Raw genomic sequence first — 15,513 nt, forward strand, 5'->3', positions numbered from 1 at the left:
GTATTATACAATAATACTGTTCTGGCTTACATACAAATTCAACTTAAGGACAGATCTTGGGAACTGTACTGAGCTCTGGAGCCCATGTACACAGGATATTCCTTAGATTGCACACACTGCATTGTTTTGTCTAGCAGATTGGGTGTGTGTAGTGTATGTGTGTGTATCTATGTTGATTTTCAATATTTAGCAACATTAAGTCTACCTTGCCTTATTAAAATGCATTAGAGTGATAAGCAGTATCAGCTTGACTTTGTTGCTCCTGCTGCAACAATATGACGTGGTCTCATCTGTAAAATCTGTGTGTAGTAAGCACAGAAGAGTTAAGATCTGTGCAATGAATGGAATAAATTATTTCATGTAAGTTTCTCATCTCTTTGTTTTTTTCTTAATTTAATGCTTTTAAGGTGAGCTAAAACATATTGACTACCTAAAATATAATGGAGGTGGATTTAATAAATCCTGCTATGTGTCTTAAAGTTCTCCTGAGGCATGAGTTCCTTAAAATGACTCAAAGAAATTATGACTCAGTTATTGCAATTTGATTTTTAGCGGTTACATTTTCAAAATTGAACCTTTGAAATATGGAAGGTATGGTTCATTATACGGCCTGAAATTCCAATATGTGGTTGTAGGACATATCAGATTGTAGAAATACTGTTTCTCTCACTCCTCCATTTGCAACAAAGCATTGTCTCCACAATGATATCTGATTGATTTGAAAAGTCATTCATTGGCAATCTGGCCAGTAATTGACTAGAATTGACTGTAAGGTTTGCCCCGTTCAACAGAGAAACTCCCGTGACACGTGTGGTTCACAAAAGAGGTTTACTCATGCGTAACGTAGCGGTTACAAGCAAAGCCAGGACTGGCTTGGTACATTTGCATCACTCGTTATATTCCCCCCTTCCCGCGCTTTTTTCGCCCTGCGATCGCATTACCGCTGCGGATTATCGGCCCCCCAATAACCCCCCTTAATTGTCCATGATGGCAGGTTCGGCCAGGGTCCATTGTCCTTGATTGGCAGTCCCCCCCGGCGTGGGTTGGTTCCCCCCCGTTACGTGCAAGCCCGAGGGTTCTGAGTTGCGTGGTGATCTTGTTTCGCTGCCTGCGGCCCCGCTCATTGTTGGCTTGCGCCATTATCAGTGTGGAGTTAAAACTTCCGCTGCGGTTTTCCTGTTTGGCTGGGTGCAGGTGGCCCATTAATTAGCGGCGCTTTTGGTTCCTCTTTCCCTCAGCTAGCCACCGCCGGCGGAGTTCGTGCGGTGCGGCTGCAAGCTTCCCCGAAGTGCCATGCCGGCCGAACCTGACATTGACATCACTGAGACATACCAGAAGTGATCTACGTAGTTCTTTTTCTTTTTTGCCTGCATTTTCAGATTTAATGTGTTTTCACAGCAAAAGTTTCAAAACTCAAAAACAAATGCATAAGAGTAACATAAGAATAACGTAGGAGTATCAGAGTAACATGAAGAACCATAATAAAATTTTATTTTAGGCCATATTTATAGACTTACAAAAATATGTATAGAAGATTTCTACTATTTCTTCTAATTTTTTCTTACGTATAAGAACATTTTCTTGCATATATTGTCACAAATTGTATTTATTTTGAAACTTGCATCTCACATAGGACTCAACAGATCTTTCAGAGTAGCCAGACGAAAATAAGTAAAGAACCATTCATGCCACCCATTAAAAATTTGACATTAACAACACAATTCTAAAAACTCAAATTCAATTTCAAAGCAATATATCAGCAGCAAAAATAGTAATTTAAAGAATATATTCTCTGTCCTATGTCCAGCTGCTTACAAGCTAATTCTTTTAACAGGAGTAAATTAGCCTGAAAACAAGGCATCATCTCCACAGAGGAAATTCAGTAAGGCTGAGCAAGAAGATGGATAGTCAAGCTATCAACAAATTTTCAAGTGGGATGTGGCTTATTCCCTGAAAAAATCTGTTTTCTACTTTGTGACTATTTAGTTGAATGTGATCTGTTTTCTGCTTTGTGAATATTTAGTTGAATGTGATCCAACACTAGGCAAACTGGTCTGGTTCATATGTATGAAAACCCACTGGTTGGAGTATCTATTGAGCGCAGTCCCATGGAGGGAAGGGTATCTTGAATCCCTCCACAGCTGTCTAATTATATATCTGCTGTATTCAATCAGATACATCTTTCCAGCAGCAAGTCGCATGAGAAAATTATTCTGTTTCACAAAGATATTCCTCTCTCTTCAATAGTAACTTTGCGGCAGGAATCTAGGGTTCTACTCAGCCCCCATTTTGTTGGTGAATGAAATAAAAAGTATTTTTATAAAACTATTAAAAAACAAAATCTACAATTATTTCACCACACCAGTGTCTTGAGTCAGTAATTTTGGATAGCAGAATATAGAGATTGCTCTAACTGGATGGCGTGTTGTTGGGGGGAGCTTTTATAAGTTTTTCTCTTTGGAGGAACATTTTTACATTGAGATACCTCAGAACTTCATTAGAGTTGGGCTCAGATGTGAACTTCAGGGGAACATAATATGTGCCTCATTAAAAAGCAAGCATCATAACCCCCGGATTCTTGGAGTAGATCTGAGGTAGGGAGTGAAAAGGATTGACTGTGAAATTGGAATGGAGATGGGTTTCATATTGACTTGAATGTGACTGAGCCATTCCTGGATGATTTGTGAAATGCGTATTTCCAAACTAGTCTGATGCAAGCCATGAATGAGTAGGCCATCTCTACTCTTACCTGTGTTTATTGTGCTTTTAAAATATATCTGATGAAATACATACATAACTCAAGAATGGAATATCATAAGAAAAAACTCATCTGTACCTTGATATTATGCATAGAACATACTCTTCTTTCTGTTACTTATTTATGAGAATCTTAAATAACTTCTAGGTCATGTTTGTGTTACAAAGCAGTCAGATCTATGCAAGTTGGTGACTTTCAGAATAACTTTTTTCCTCACTCAGCTTATTTTTAGTTTTTTAATACCTGTCACCAAAGAATTGCTAAGTGTGTTTCTCTCTATTTCAACTTGTAGATATTTCCTACTTTCTAAAGAATTTTCTGACTGTTGCAGTTTAAGCAGTTTAGGTGACCTGCCCACAATAAATGTCTTAGCAGTGATTCCTTTTTGTTGGTAATTCATAGCTGCCACTGGAGAGGACTTGCTCTAAAGAAAATTGTTTTCTTTTTGTGTTTCTTTCTGCAGTGGAAACTGAATAACAATGCCAATTACTGGCTTTATCAGTGTGTAGCCTCTAGTGAAAATGAAAATCACAGATACCCTGGATGCATATCCAGCAAATTCAGTCGAAACTTCTGATAAGAGGGCAAATCAACCCCCGCCCTCCAAAAAAAATAAATAAATAAAAAGGTGGGAGGGAGAAGCCTTGGGGTATAAAATGGATAATATGGAAAAAAGCGACAGATGCTTGTCTTCTCAGACAAGTTGATAGAAGAGAAGTGAATTACTATGTTTTTTCTTTTTTTCAATTGCATCTAGTCTCTTATGATTCACTAAATACTGGCGCATATAGATTTTGTTATCTTATAACAGAACTGTTATACTGAAACAGCAGGACAGAAAACAGTGTAAATATGTCTTGTTTTGTCACCTGGTGTAAAGCAGTTAGATATAATTCCTTGTCATAAATGGCATTCTGTTTCCTAGTGTTTGGGTCCAGCCAGTCGACCCTAATTACAAGGTTCGGGACTTGGTGCGAGGTGAACAGAACACCAAGACAAAAATCAGACGTTTTATCCACTTTATTTCAGAGCTCTAAATAAGTTGGAGACTCCCAGCGAAAGGAGGGAGTCCTGATTACAGATTTTACATAGCTTATATACTTTTTCTTCGCAGGATCCACATGACCGTTTAAACAAAGAAACCAGTTAACTTCTTACAAACATCTGTTTCACCAGGTCATGGTGACTTCAAACAAAGATGGACATCCTTCCAGCTGTACATTAATTAATACTCATTATCCATCTTAAACTTATCTTAATCCCAACTCTCTTCCCCTTACTCTATCAGGATAATAACATTACAGGCATATAGATCTTGTATGTCCTGTCAGTTGCCCCAGCCATGGCCCCTTATCAGACTGACCACAACTGGTCTCTCTCATCTCTTCTATAGGATCAAGGAAATCATAAATCATACAACCATTCTTATCTTCAAGGATACAATGAAAGCATTAAAATAGTATAGCTATATTTAAAGCTTAAAGACTACAAAAACAAGCAAGGGGGTTACAAGGAAGTCATAAGGCACATGACTATCTTTAGAAATTGCATGGGCATGTCATTGGGAAGAAATATATCACTCTTGACAAGAACACTGAACACAGTTTCTGTTGCAGATGCACACATTCTCATTGCTAGCCCCCCACCCATGTCTTCATATCCAGGTACAACTTCCACATACTTAGGTCCACTATCAAATTCAGTCCCCATCACTAGAGCTGGGTTTTGCAATTGGGTTAAAAGTCAGGAGTAGCTAATTTACTTTATTTTCTGTCATACATAAATAATCCCATTCCTTTTCATAAACAGGCATCCCATTTCCCCCTCTCTCTGCCTTAAGCATTCTGCATTAAGACCTTTCTCTTTTAATGCAAAAGCAATTATAACTTTTATTCAGCCTTTGCCAATATGTGCCCCCCCTTTTAGAGAGCTATTGAAGGTTGCTATACCAATGGATATCAGTATTCAATTTTGTTGACACATCAGTGATGCTCTCTTCAATATTTAATAAGCATTTGAGTTATAAGACTTGCTCTTGAGTCTTCTGTTTCAGTTAGTCTGTATAAAACATTCCTGGTTTGTTTTGATAACAGAGTCTAATTTAGTAGGAGAATCCAGCAGGCTGCTTGACTCCTATAGGCCTTGCCAGCTCTACTGTTATTTACTGTCTGACTCACTCAGATCAGATAATTGACCCAAATCATTTTTTCTCCTCTAGGGCTTGATTATTTCTGACCTCAGTTTTACTGAACTGAAAGTCAAGGGTAGGCAAAGTGACACCATTATGGCTGTAAATACTTTCCTTGGCTTTCTGCTCAATTTGACTTTCATTACTTTTTTTTTTAGATTTTTCTAATTAAGAACTTAATTACATGAAAAACTTACATGCTCCAAAGTAAAGTACCAGCCTCAAGTGTCAACTTTATAAGAATTCTCGCAAGCCCCATGTATAGAATTCAAAAAATAGAAATTTTAATTGACTCCAGCCCAAGGCTTTGGTTAAAAATGTATCCACCTGCAAAAAGATAAACTGGAGGATGATAGGGAGTATGTTGAAATTCTAGAGAGATTTAGAGGACATTCTCACCAGTTTTCCTTCTTTTGTGGCTGATCATGACCAGCCATTTTGTGAATAGAATATGTCCTTCCATGGCAGGCATTTTGCAGAAGATCAAGGTAGTTTCTCAACATTCCAGATGGGTCCATTAGCTGCAAGTATTTTGTTGTAAGACAAAATGCTGTGTCTGCACTGTAATTTTCCAAGTTGTATGTGGGTATTATGCTATTGTTCTTGAAGCCTAATCTGATATATTGATGTTGTTTTCAGTCACAAAAAGTACTCTACATTGAGTACTTACTAATATGATTAAAACTCATATTGAGCCAAATAATGTATTAATGATTTACTGAAAATAATTTCAGATTTCTTCATTTAATATGCTTTTCACCCATCCTTATTTTTTTTATAGTAATTTTATTAAAGATTACAATTTACAATAAAAACTAATACAAACTAAAAAAATAAAAGAATATAAAGAAAAAATAGAAGGTACAGAAAAGAAAAAATAGAAAAAATAGAAAAGAAATCTTTTTTCCATGTCACTCTTATAGTCTGTCATTTTAAATCCATTTTCAAATGCACACCATCTTTTTCCATATCACTCTTGTAGTCTGTTTTCAAATCCACTTTCAAATCAGTCTAATCATGTCAGGTTATACTTGTTCCTCTTCCATAGCATCTTTAAACATAGTCTAACTATAGAGGCAGACATTCTTGAAATTAACTTCTGGGTCCATTGTTCAAAAATATCCTTCAATATGTTTAAAATATTTTGCTCCATTCTGTATTAGTAAGTCAAGTTTGAGTGTTCTTCTCCTTTAATTGTAATCTTTGGTTTCTTCTAGTTCCCTCTAGTGTCCAATTTTTAAAATCTTACTATGTTTTTTTTAAAGAATTCAAAACAAAAGCATTTTCCCATGGGGAGGATTCTTTATAATTAATTCCAAAATCTTATTTGAAATTTATCTGGATCCTTGGTCCATTTGTAACTTTCTAAAATCAAAGTTTTAATCACCCTTTTGCTGTTTATTCCAGAAAAAAAAATTGTTCTTAAACTTGTATTTAAAACTTCTTTTGCTAAGGATTGAAGGAAACTCACCCAGCACTGTAAAACTTGTTGATCCAAAAGTTCCTAATAGCTGAAATGTGATGTATATTCATGGTATTGGTGCTTATTTTTATAACTCAAAGGGTTAGAACCCAAATATCCAGAGAAGGAAATCTTATACTAGTTGACCCATTACCTTCTCATCAGGGAATCTGAAATTTAGAGATCTTTTCCAAAGGTGTCAGGAATTGTGTCCCCTAATTGTGAAATAACTCTTTCACAGAGATCCAATTTGTGCCAATATTGCAGCTGTTTGTATAGCACTGTAAAAAGTTGGTATACCCAGACATTTTAATTGGTTGATTAGTTTCTTTAACTTTATTTTATTTTACTTTAGCTATTGTTTTTATATCATAGACAATGGTGCTGTTTTAATGTTTTTATTATATTGTGCATTACTTTAATTATACTTGTGTACTTCATATATACTTTTGTGTAGTTCATGAGAATGAAGGGCAGTTTCAAGAAGTTTTAGTAAATGTAGAATTAGTCCCAAAATTTTAATTTACTTTTAGGGAGTATCAGTCTTTGAAAACTGTAATATGTAGCTCTTTCTCGTGTGACTAGCATAAAATTTTCTGACAAAGTTTTTGCAAATATAGGCTAAGAATCACTGCTATAAAAGCATATATAGATAGCGACCCATGTAATTTACTTGAGCGCTCAAAATTTGATATGCACCATTCTGAAAATCTATAGTATTGTATTTCTTTTGAAATATTAAAATGGGAAATAATATCCCCTCAATTTGTTAGCATTGTTTTCTGCATCTTAAGGCAATCCACTTGTTTCTGCTGAAAAATTTGAAATTAATCACATGGGCAGAATATCTCCTTATATTATTGAAAGTTTAATGGAAGATTGTTCTGTCAAAATGTCATCTTCTCTGTTTCACCCTGTTGAGAACTGTCAGCCCTTGTTGACCAATTGTAAAAGCCGACAGTTGAGTCAAATATAACTATCACTTATTTTTTTGTTTTTGGTGCTAGGTACACAGATTTGGTTTATTCACCACATTCGTGGGCTTATGTGAGAGACAGAAAGGGAGAAAGAAATATAACTTCCTTAAGATATAACCATGTTTATTAGTATAGAATTGATATATTTTGGTCTAAATATAGTTCTTTTTTTCTATGAATCACACTTGTGCTTTGTTTGATCCATTGGTCACAAAATGGGATTAAACTGTTAAAAATAAAATAAGGATATTCTTTTTATATAAAATTGGTTTGTAACATTTTTCAGATTTCAATGAAGGATCTATCTATTGAAGACAATTCTTGATTAAAAGGAAGAATAATAATCTGAATGTTGGTAAAACAACTAGGTCTTACAAAAGTATTTGTTGCAATAAAGTTTAATATTTTGTTGTTATTTCTGTTAAAATGAACTAACCTTCTGGACATTGAGGATTGATGACAACTGGCAGAGTAAAACATTAATTGTTGAAGGCACACAGGAAATGCATGGTATACAGAGTATAAATGTTCTTGTATTGGGAGATATGCCATATTGTGCTACCGTTTTTGAATGAAAGAATTAGAGGAATCATGTAATGTTGGAATTAAGTATAGATGAATTAGGTGCTTTTCCAGTTTGCTCCATTTGAATATATTATTTTATGTTTCCTCAGTCTATTTTAACTTAAACTTGGGGGAGGGGGGACGTTACTCCATATAGCAATTGCAGGGGAACAAACAGCAGGAGAGGAGTATCTTATAGCCTTGTGCTTATAAGCACTCCAGAGGCATCTGGTTGGCCACTGTGACAAAATGCTGGACTGTACTTCCATTCTTATGTAATGTGTTGGCCCATGTAAAATGAGAGAAGTAGAGATGATGAGGCATGTACTTTTTCCTGTTCATTTTATGAAAATACCCACCTCACATATACCATATGTCAAGCAGGTCTGATAAACATCATCTTTTTTTTTTTTTTATTCCCCTTGATCAAATTAGGATTCAGAAAAAGTACCCAAATTTTGCACAATTGCTATTAAAGCTGTAACCAGTTGATTAAAACAAAGTAGTTTTATTGGCATTCTTTTGAACATTGGTTTATATTTATTCTATTTATATTTAAAGCTGACCCATTGTATGCATTTGTTTTCTTTTACAGCTGGTCCATGATTGTGTTAGGATATCTAACTACAGGTAGTCCTTGTAAGGTTCGCTGCATTTGGCGCTGAACAGAAACCTCGTGAAGCACAGGCTCGGATGAAAGCTAGTTTATTCAGGTGTAATGCATAGCGGTCACAGACAAAGCCAGGACTGGCCTGGCGCGGTTTCTTACAACAGTGCTATAGGGTTCCCCACCCCATCCATAGTTACCCCTCAATTCCGCCCCTTGCCCTTGCCCTGGGCTACCCGTCTGTCCCCTGTCCGTTGCGATCTTCCTTCCCCTCGCCTTGATGGCAGATTCAGCTGGTTTCTGTTGTGTTGTAATCTTCTTCCTTTGTCTGCCTTGCCCTTGCATTCCTGGAGCTTTTCTTATGGTGAGTTGGAGAGGCTGTTTTAATCTGGTTTCGAATTGCCCGCTGATTGCCTCTGGATTGCTGCGCTCCCAGTATATCATAAGCCGGAGTTGCCCAGGAGCCGGCTATGCTACAGTGTTGCCACTTCTAATTGGCTCCTGCTGCGCATTAACTGCCCGCCCCCTGTTGGTAGTTAACTTGCAGTTACATTGTTTCCTTGCCCTGATCACCTGTTGCCTGAGGTGGTGAAACTGACCAATGGCTCTGCGCTAGCAGTGTGTGCTTTCTAGGCTGAATCTGACAGTCCTCAAGTTACAACCATTGTTCAGCAACCATTTGAAGTTATGATGGTGCTGAAAAAATGGACTTATGATTGGTCCCCGAAGTTACAGCTGTTGTAGCACCCCCGTGGTCACATGATTGTGATCTGGGCACTTGGCAACCCATTCACACTTACGACTGGTTGCCAAGCACCCTGTGATCATGTGATCACCATTTGTAACTTCCCTGCCGGCTTCCCACAAGCAAAATCAATGGGGAAGAGAGGTTGCAAGTCACTTGGATAAGTCTCCTCCAGCCACCCTGGCCTTTCTTCGCTCGCTCGTGCACACTGTGCTCTTCTTTCCCCCTTTGCTCACTTGCATGCACCACACTCTCCTTTGGTTATTCGCTCGCACATACACAACTCCCTCCTTTGCACACATGCAATATGCCCTTCTTCCTTCCTTTGCTACATGCCCTCCATCATTCGCTTATGTACACACAGCACTCCCTCCTTTGCTCACACGCACACACCGTGTCCTTTGTTCACTTGCTTGCATGCACCATGCCCTCCATTGTTCGCTTACACACACACACCACTCCCTCCTTTGCTCACTCGCATGCACCATGCCCTTCTTCCTTCACTTGCTCGCACCAATGCCCACCTTCCCCTTTCATTCACTCACACACATCAGCGCCCTCCTTTCCCCTTCACTCAAGGGGGAAGGAGGGTGCTGATCCCTGTGTGCAAGCAAGCAAAGGGAGAAGGAGGGCACAGTGATGTCTCATTTACAACTGCATTGCTTAGCAATGGAAATTCCAGTCCCAATTGTGAATGTAAGTCAAGGACTACCTGTATTAATAGCTGGCTTAGTCTTAAGGGAATTCATTTTACAAATCCTTTTCAAGTTTTTAAAATAAATCTGGTTAAAATTATAACAGGTTATGCTCTATTTTATTCCTAAGAATTTTATTCTTGGAAATAAAATACTTAGCAAAGCACTCCATCTGAGGAAATAGATAGTGAACAACAGTTAAGCTAGCATGAATTACATAGTGAAGGAAAATCTATCTGCCACTGTTTAAGTTGGCAAACTATTTGTTTTCTTCAGATTTCTATCTTCTGGTTCTTAAATGTACTTATCTTTGGAGCAGTTGTTCTCATTGTGAGATAGATATGATGGTGCTTGTATGCTAGGTTTTAACATTATTTCATGTAGGGATGCACACAAGCATTTTTGAAATGGACTGATCAAGAGCTTTCCTTGTCATGAATGGCTGATGTAATAACTGATATTTAAAGATCATCTGCTTCATTATACTCTGCAGCTACCCTGGAAAAGATTTTTACAAGAAATATTATTCATGTATATTGGATAAATAAAAGGTTAGGTAATAAAGTCGTAAGCCCACTTTTTCCAACCTGCTGTCCTTCGATGGTGGCTTCAACTTTCACCCTCTCTAGCCAGTACAGCTAATGCCCATATTGTCTGGGGATGTGGGAATTATATACAAATATATTAGAAGAAGGCTTCTGTAGATCAATTCTAGTTGTTCATGAAATTAACACATACCAAGACTTGGGTGGGCAGGAAGATCTGGATTTTCTTTTTTTAATCCATTCAATCATATCCGATTCTTGAAGACTGCCTGGACAAGTCCCTGCAATTTCCTTGGTAAGGTTTTTCAGAAGTGGTTTGCCATTGCCTCCTTCTTCGGGCTGAGAGAAAGTGACTGGCCAGGTCACCCAGCTGGCTTTGTCCATAGGTGGGACTAGAACTCATGGTCTCTTGGTTTCTAGCCTGATGCCTTAACCACTATACCAGTTGGCTCTTGACTTGGGTGGGCAAGAAGATCTGGATTAGGTCATTCCAAATGAGAGGAGATTAATTAAAACAACAATTCTTGTCATTACCTTTCAGTTTGAGTTCCTCTTTTTACTTGTTCTACTATACCTAAGTGGATTTTGCTTTACTTTTTTTCTGTTTTGAATTATTGCTCTATTTATATGGCCATGCAGCTTCATTGGGTAGTCCAAAGCTGTCAGGACTTTTTGCTCTTGAATCACAAATGAGCTGCTACTATTTTAGTTGTGTTTTTACAGATACACGTGTAGATGTCTGAAAAGAATTCAAAATGAGTGAATCCAATCTTGAAGTTTTGGATTGATATAGCAAAACTAACCAGTGAAGTTAACAAAATATATCTTTTTGATTTCTTTGTCTTTTTCTTCCCACAAGGAACTACTAATCTTTTTACAGAATTTGCCTACGATGCATTGGGGAAATGAAGATATCAGTGTTCTCCTTGCTGAAGCTTACAGATTGAAGTTTGCATTTGCAGATGCTCCCAACCATTACAAGAGATGAAAAAATTAGAAAGTGTGGCTCTCGTTGTGGCACCAAATCAGTTTCCATATTGTGGTTGTGCTGGCACACAATTGTCTACAGTTCCTGTATTACTGCTGAGCAAGAAGCTATGGGACTACTGGATTACCAAAGAAATGAAGAATACAGGCTGGGGAAAAATCTTATGTGCTTAAAAAGAAAGATTCTTGTTCACTGATTAAAAAAAAAAGATACAGATTAAATTTTATCTTCATTATGGTCCCTTTTTTCTTTGGTAATTGAGTTAGTATGTGAATGAAGAAAGTGGGTTATGTTCATTGGGATCTAATGACTGATTGTGTTGTCTCCATCAGCTTTGTTCCTAGTCAATTATGTTCATTATTTTGATGGAAGTATTTTTGCTGTCTGAGGTGCATGCAAGCTAATAAGAATAATCAGTCTTGCATTAAAAATGAGGACGAATGAATTAGGCAGGAAGGTCATGTAGAGGTCGCACACGCTTAAATTTATTTTGTTCCCAAATGAAAGATATTTAAGTACTTTTAATATAAAGTTTGTTTACACAATGAAACCCAGGAATAGATTTTTATGGAACACAATATTTAAAACTTGAAAATAATGCCACATGCCTGGTCAAAGGATATTCCCAGATGTTTTTACCCGGTGGTGTGCAGATAATGTTTACTATGTTATTTGATTTTAGAGTTTCCAAAATATATTGACCATAGAATAGGAAATAAGTTTGGTTTGCCATAATGTATTACTAAGCTAATGCTTTAAAACATTTTTTGAGTATGTGGATCTTTTAGGTTCAAGATTTTCTTTCCTAGTCAAAATCTTACTTTATAGGTGAAGAATATGTTTTGCCTTATTTTGAATCTATAATATGATGGGGCACTTGACAATGTGTTTTGGTGTGGGTGTGGGTACACGTGCCTCAATTCTTAGAATATAAGCATTGGTCAGGGTTAGAAAACTGGACTGATGAAGTTTCCTCAAATCCACTCTCTTGCACCCATCAAGCAGATTTCTTGATTAGTCAAGAGCCCACTTATATAAAATAAATGTGTCAGTTTAGCAGCTACTTATTGAAGGAATTCAATTAAAGTATTTTATTAGTAATATAAACTATTTGGCTTTCTGAAATATTCACCAAACATTAACCTACTGGAGAGTCCAGTTTATTAATAGAATCAAACAGTTAACATTTTTCTGCTGCTATACCTTTTTATGGAAAAGTTGATTTATTCTTTTTTTAAGATTCCATATCTAGCATACCACTGACCAAGCCAGGTGTTCTTGATCTTTGTATAGAGGAAGGATTGCTGGAAAAGTTAGCAGTGATGCCACTGTGCTTCTACTAAAGAATGATCTATGAAAACCTTTTTATCACTCATATCATCACTAAGTCCTGAGTCAGCCTGTGCTATAAATGGAATAACATAATAGGAGCTCTTCAAGGGTGCCTTGAAGTCCTTATTTGAATGCCTTAGTGTGGTTGTATATGTTGACTTCCTTTCTGTATGTATAGATGCCAAAATATATGATAATTACAGGCAATAGAACTATTTTTCTGGCCTTTCATAGGCTGCAAAGATTTTTCAAGATTTATTGTTTAAAGATATTTTGTTTGGCAGAGTATTTACCATATTCTTATTCTCTTTCTGACATTGCTTTACTTTGCATTTGGATTGTATTGGGCTATGTGATTGTGAAACACTGTCCTGTTCCATTTGAGTTCCTCATTTTCAAATACATGCTGTTTAATAGCTTTACTGAACAAAACAGAGTAGTTGTGTTATTACTGTAACACAGAAGCACAGTCACAAATGGGGATACAATTAGTGAAACGTTTCAAATCAACAATGATCTGATGGAGCTTATTGAGGAGTTGCACCATCACTTTCTGTTTAAGTATCTGTATTAATTCTAATCCTATTATCCATCCACTAATATAGCATGCAAAGTAATTCACAGCCAATGTATTGCAATAGGTTCTTGACTTTAATCATATAATGGAAATTACATTTAGTTTTGCAGTATTTCCCCTACTATGTCTGTAAGTCAAAGGATACATACATACATATCTTAAACATAATAACACTTTAAAGTTCCGTGCATTATTATTAAGTTGCCAGATTGTGTCAAACAAAACAAACAAATTGTCCCCCCCAAAAAAACAGCTGAAAGGTAATGAGAGTGAAAATAGTATGAATCATAAAAAAATAAAAAAGATATAGAGGACATATATTTGTAGTTTTTAAACTGTAATTTACATAGGAATTTCTCTTATGTAAAATGGGTCCATTTTACTGTGTTAAATGTATTGGGAAAAATGAAAAAAAAAGTTAATTCCATTTGATATGACTTTCAAGCTTTGTTAGGATCATTACTGCTTCCTGTTCGAAATTGAATAATATTTCATGCTGTGAAAAAAACCCTTGAGCACATCAGAAAGCAAGAGTGAATCTATCCTCCAATGTTGTTTTATAAAAATGGGGTATTTTACAGACAGCTATCATTCTGGGATATGGTATATTCTCTATGTACTTATTTTTCTGGTTTTTTCCCTTGAAATTGTGTTTTGATTTCTTTGTATAACTCAGGAAAAGTGCCATCCCAACCAAATGTTACATGGAAGAAATATTTCTACCGTTTTTACATCCTTTTGTTAAAATTTTGAATTGCTATCTAATATCAATATTCTTCCATTTAATATTTACTAGTGTAGGAAAGATATTAGAACAATTCAATAATTCAGCATGATCTGTAATATCATATTGAAGGCCCAAAGACTCTCTTGTCATAATTGCAATATTAACTGTACAGTGCAGATAACCAATTTATATCTATAGTATACGCTTAGTAATGTAAATAAAAACAGTGTACTAAATATGTAAATATAAAATATGAAAGATATAACTATCTTGCAATCATCTGTACATCTCAAATATACTATAACGAACTAGTTGCACTAGTCTTTAATTTCATATGGAAAAGCCCATAGATTTGTATTACATCAATAAAATGCAATTAATACCCAAGATTATGTGTATATGTGTGCATTATATAATTTTTAGAATTAATAATAACATCTAATTTCAAGTGACTAAACCTATTTTTTATGTCACGATATCTAGATATAATAGAGGAACTCTTAAGGAGAAAAGAGTGACATTACTTTAATGGCAAAGAATGCATGATCAATGTAAAAAATAAATGTGCATGCTTCCAAGTACATAAATATTACTAGTAGAGAGAGACCGAGATTTTGCAAACAAAGCAACAGACATAAGATTTCAGTACTGACATGTAATATTGACCTTGTGCTGTCTCATTTTTGCTCGGAGTTTTAAGACAATTGAGGCAATGTAATATATTTTTAAAGGCATGCTTAATGAAATGTAACTGTTCTTATATGTGCTTGTTCTTTTACATAACTATTTTTGTCACACAAGCCTTTTAAGAATTAAAAAATAGATCTTGTGTAGCTGAAGGGGAAAAAAACAGCTTGATGTTGAATGTAGCAAAAATGAAATAATACTGATTTACTCCAGGAGAAAGAACAGGATTAAAGTTTTAAATGTTGTTTTTCTCAAATTCTTTGCGCCCACTCACTCAGCTCTATTGCTGTCTAGTAACCTTCTTTGTAATACCTGTACAAACTCTGCTACCTGTTCTATAAGGATCCTTTCCATTTAAGTAGGGGGTTTTATTTTAAATGCTGTTTTAAAAAAATAAGGCAGAAAATATGTTGGCAAAACGCGTGTGAAAAAGGACCCTGTTTTCTCTTGGATTGTCATCAAAATCTTCTTACCAAATTTGTGAACCCATCTGAAATTGTGATGCATGTCAGGCTTGAGGAAAATGTTTTGCTGGGTTTTATTTTCTTACTAAAGTGCTGGAGCCTCTTTTTATGCTAAAGGAACGTTTTATAGAAACCATAATAAATTAATCCAGCTTTGTATGGAGCCCTGCAGAGAAGAATCAAAGGAGATATATAGG

At 36.0% G+C, this 15,513-nt stretch overlaps 1 protein-coding gene across 5 annotated transcripts in view; it reads left to right on the plus strand.

Annotated features, from left to right (window-relative positions):
- Positions 1–15,513, plus strand: part of TBC1D22A (TBC1 domain family member 22A) — a 233,223-nt gene that overhangs the window by 122,425 nt on the left and 95,285 nt on the right. Inside the window, exon 13 of one of the 5 annotated variants that reach the window (XM_007422273.4) lies at positions 11,401–12,264. The exons of the other annotated variants lie outside the window; for them this stretch is intronic. Coding sequence (XP_007422335.1) covers positions 11,401–11,529 — 129 coding nt within the window. The 3' untranslated portion in view covers positions 11,530–12,264. Of the gene's footprint in view, positions 1–11,400; positions 12,265–15,513 lie in introns of those variants that run through there. 5 annotated transcript variants of the gene reach the window in all.

Source organism: Python bivittatus, unplaced genomic scaffold (assembly GCF_059951505.1).
Source record: "Python bivittatus isolate LINGU-HERP-01145 unplaced genomic scaffold, Pbiv_v1 ctg000330_np1212, whole genome shotgun sequence".
NCBI lineage: Eukaryota > Metazoa > Chordata > Lepidosauria > Squamata > Pythonidae > Python > Python bivittatus.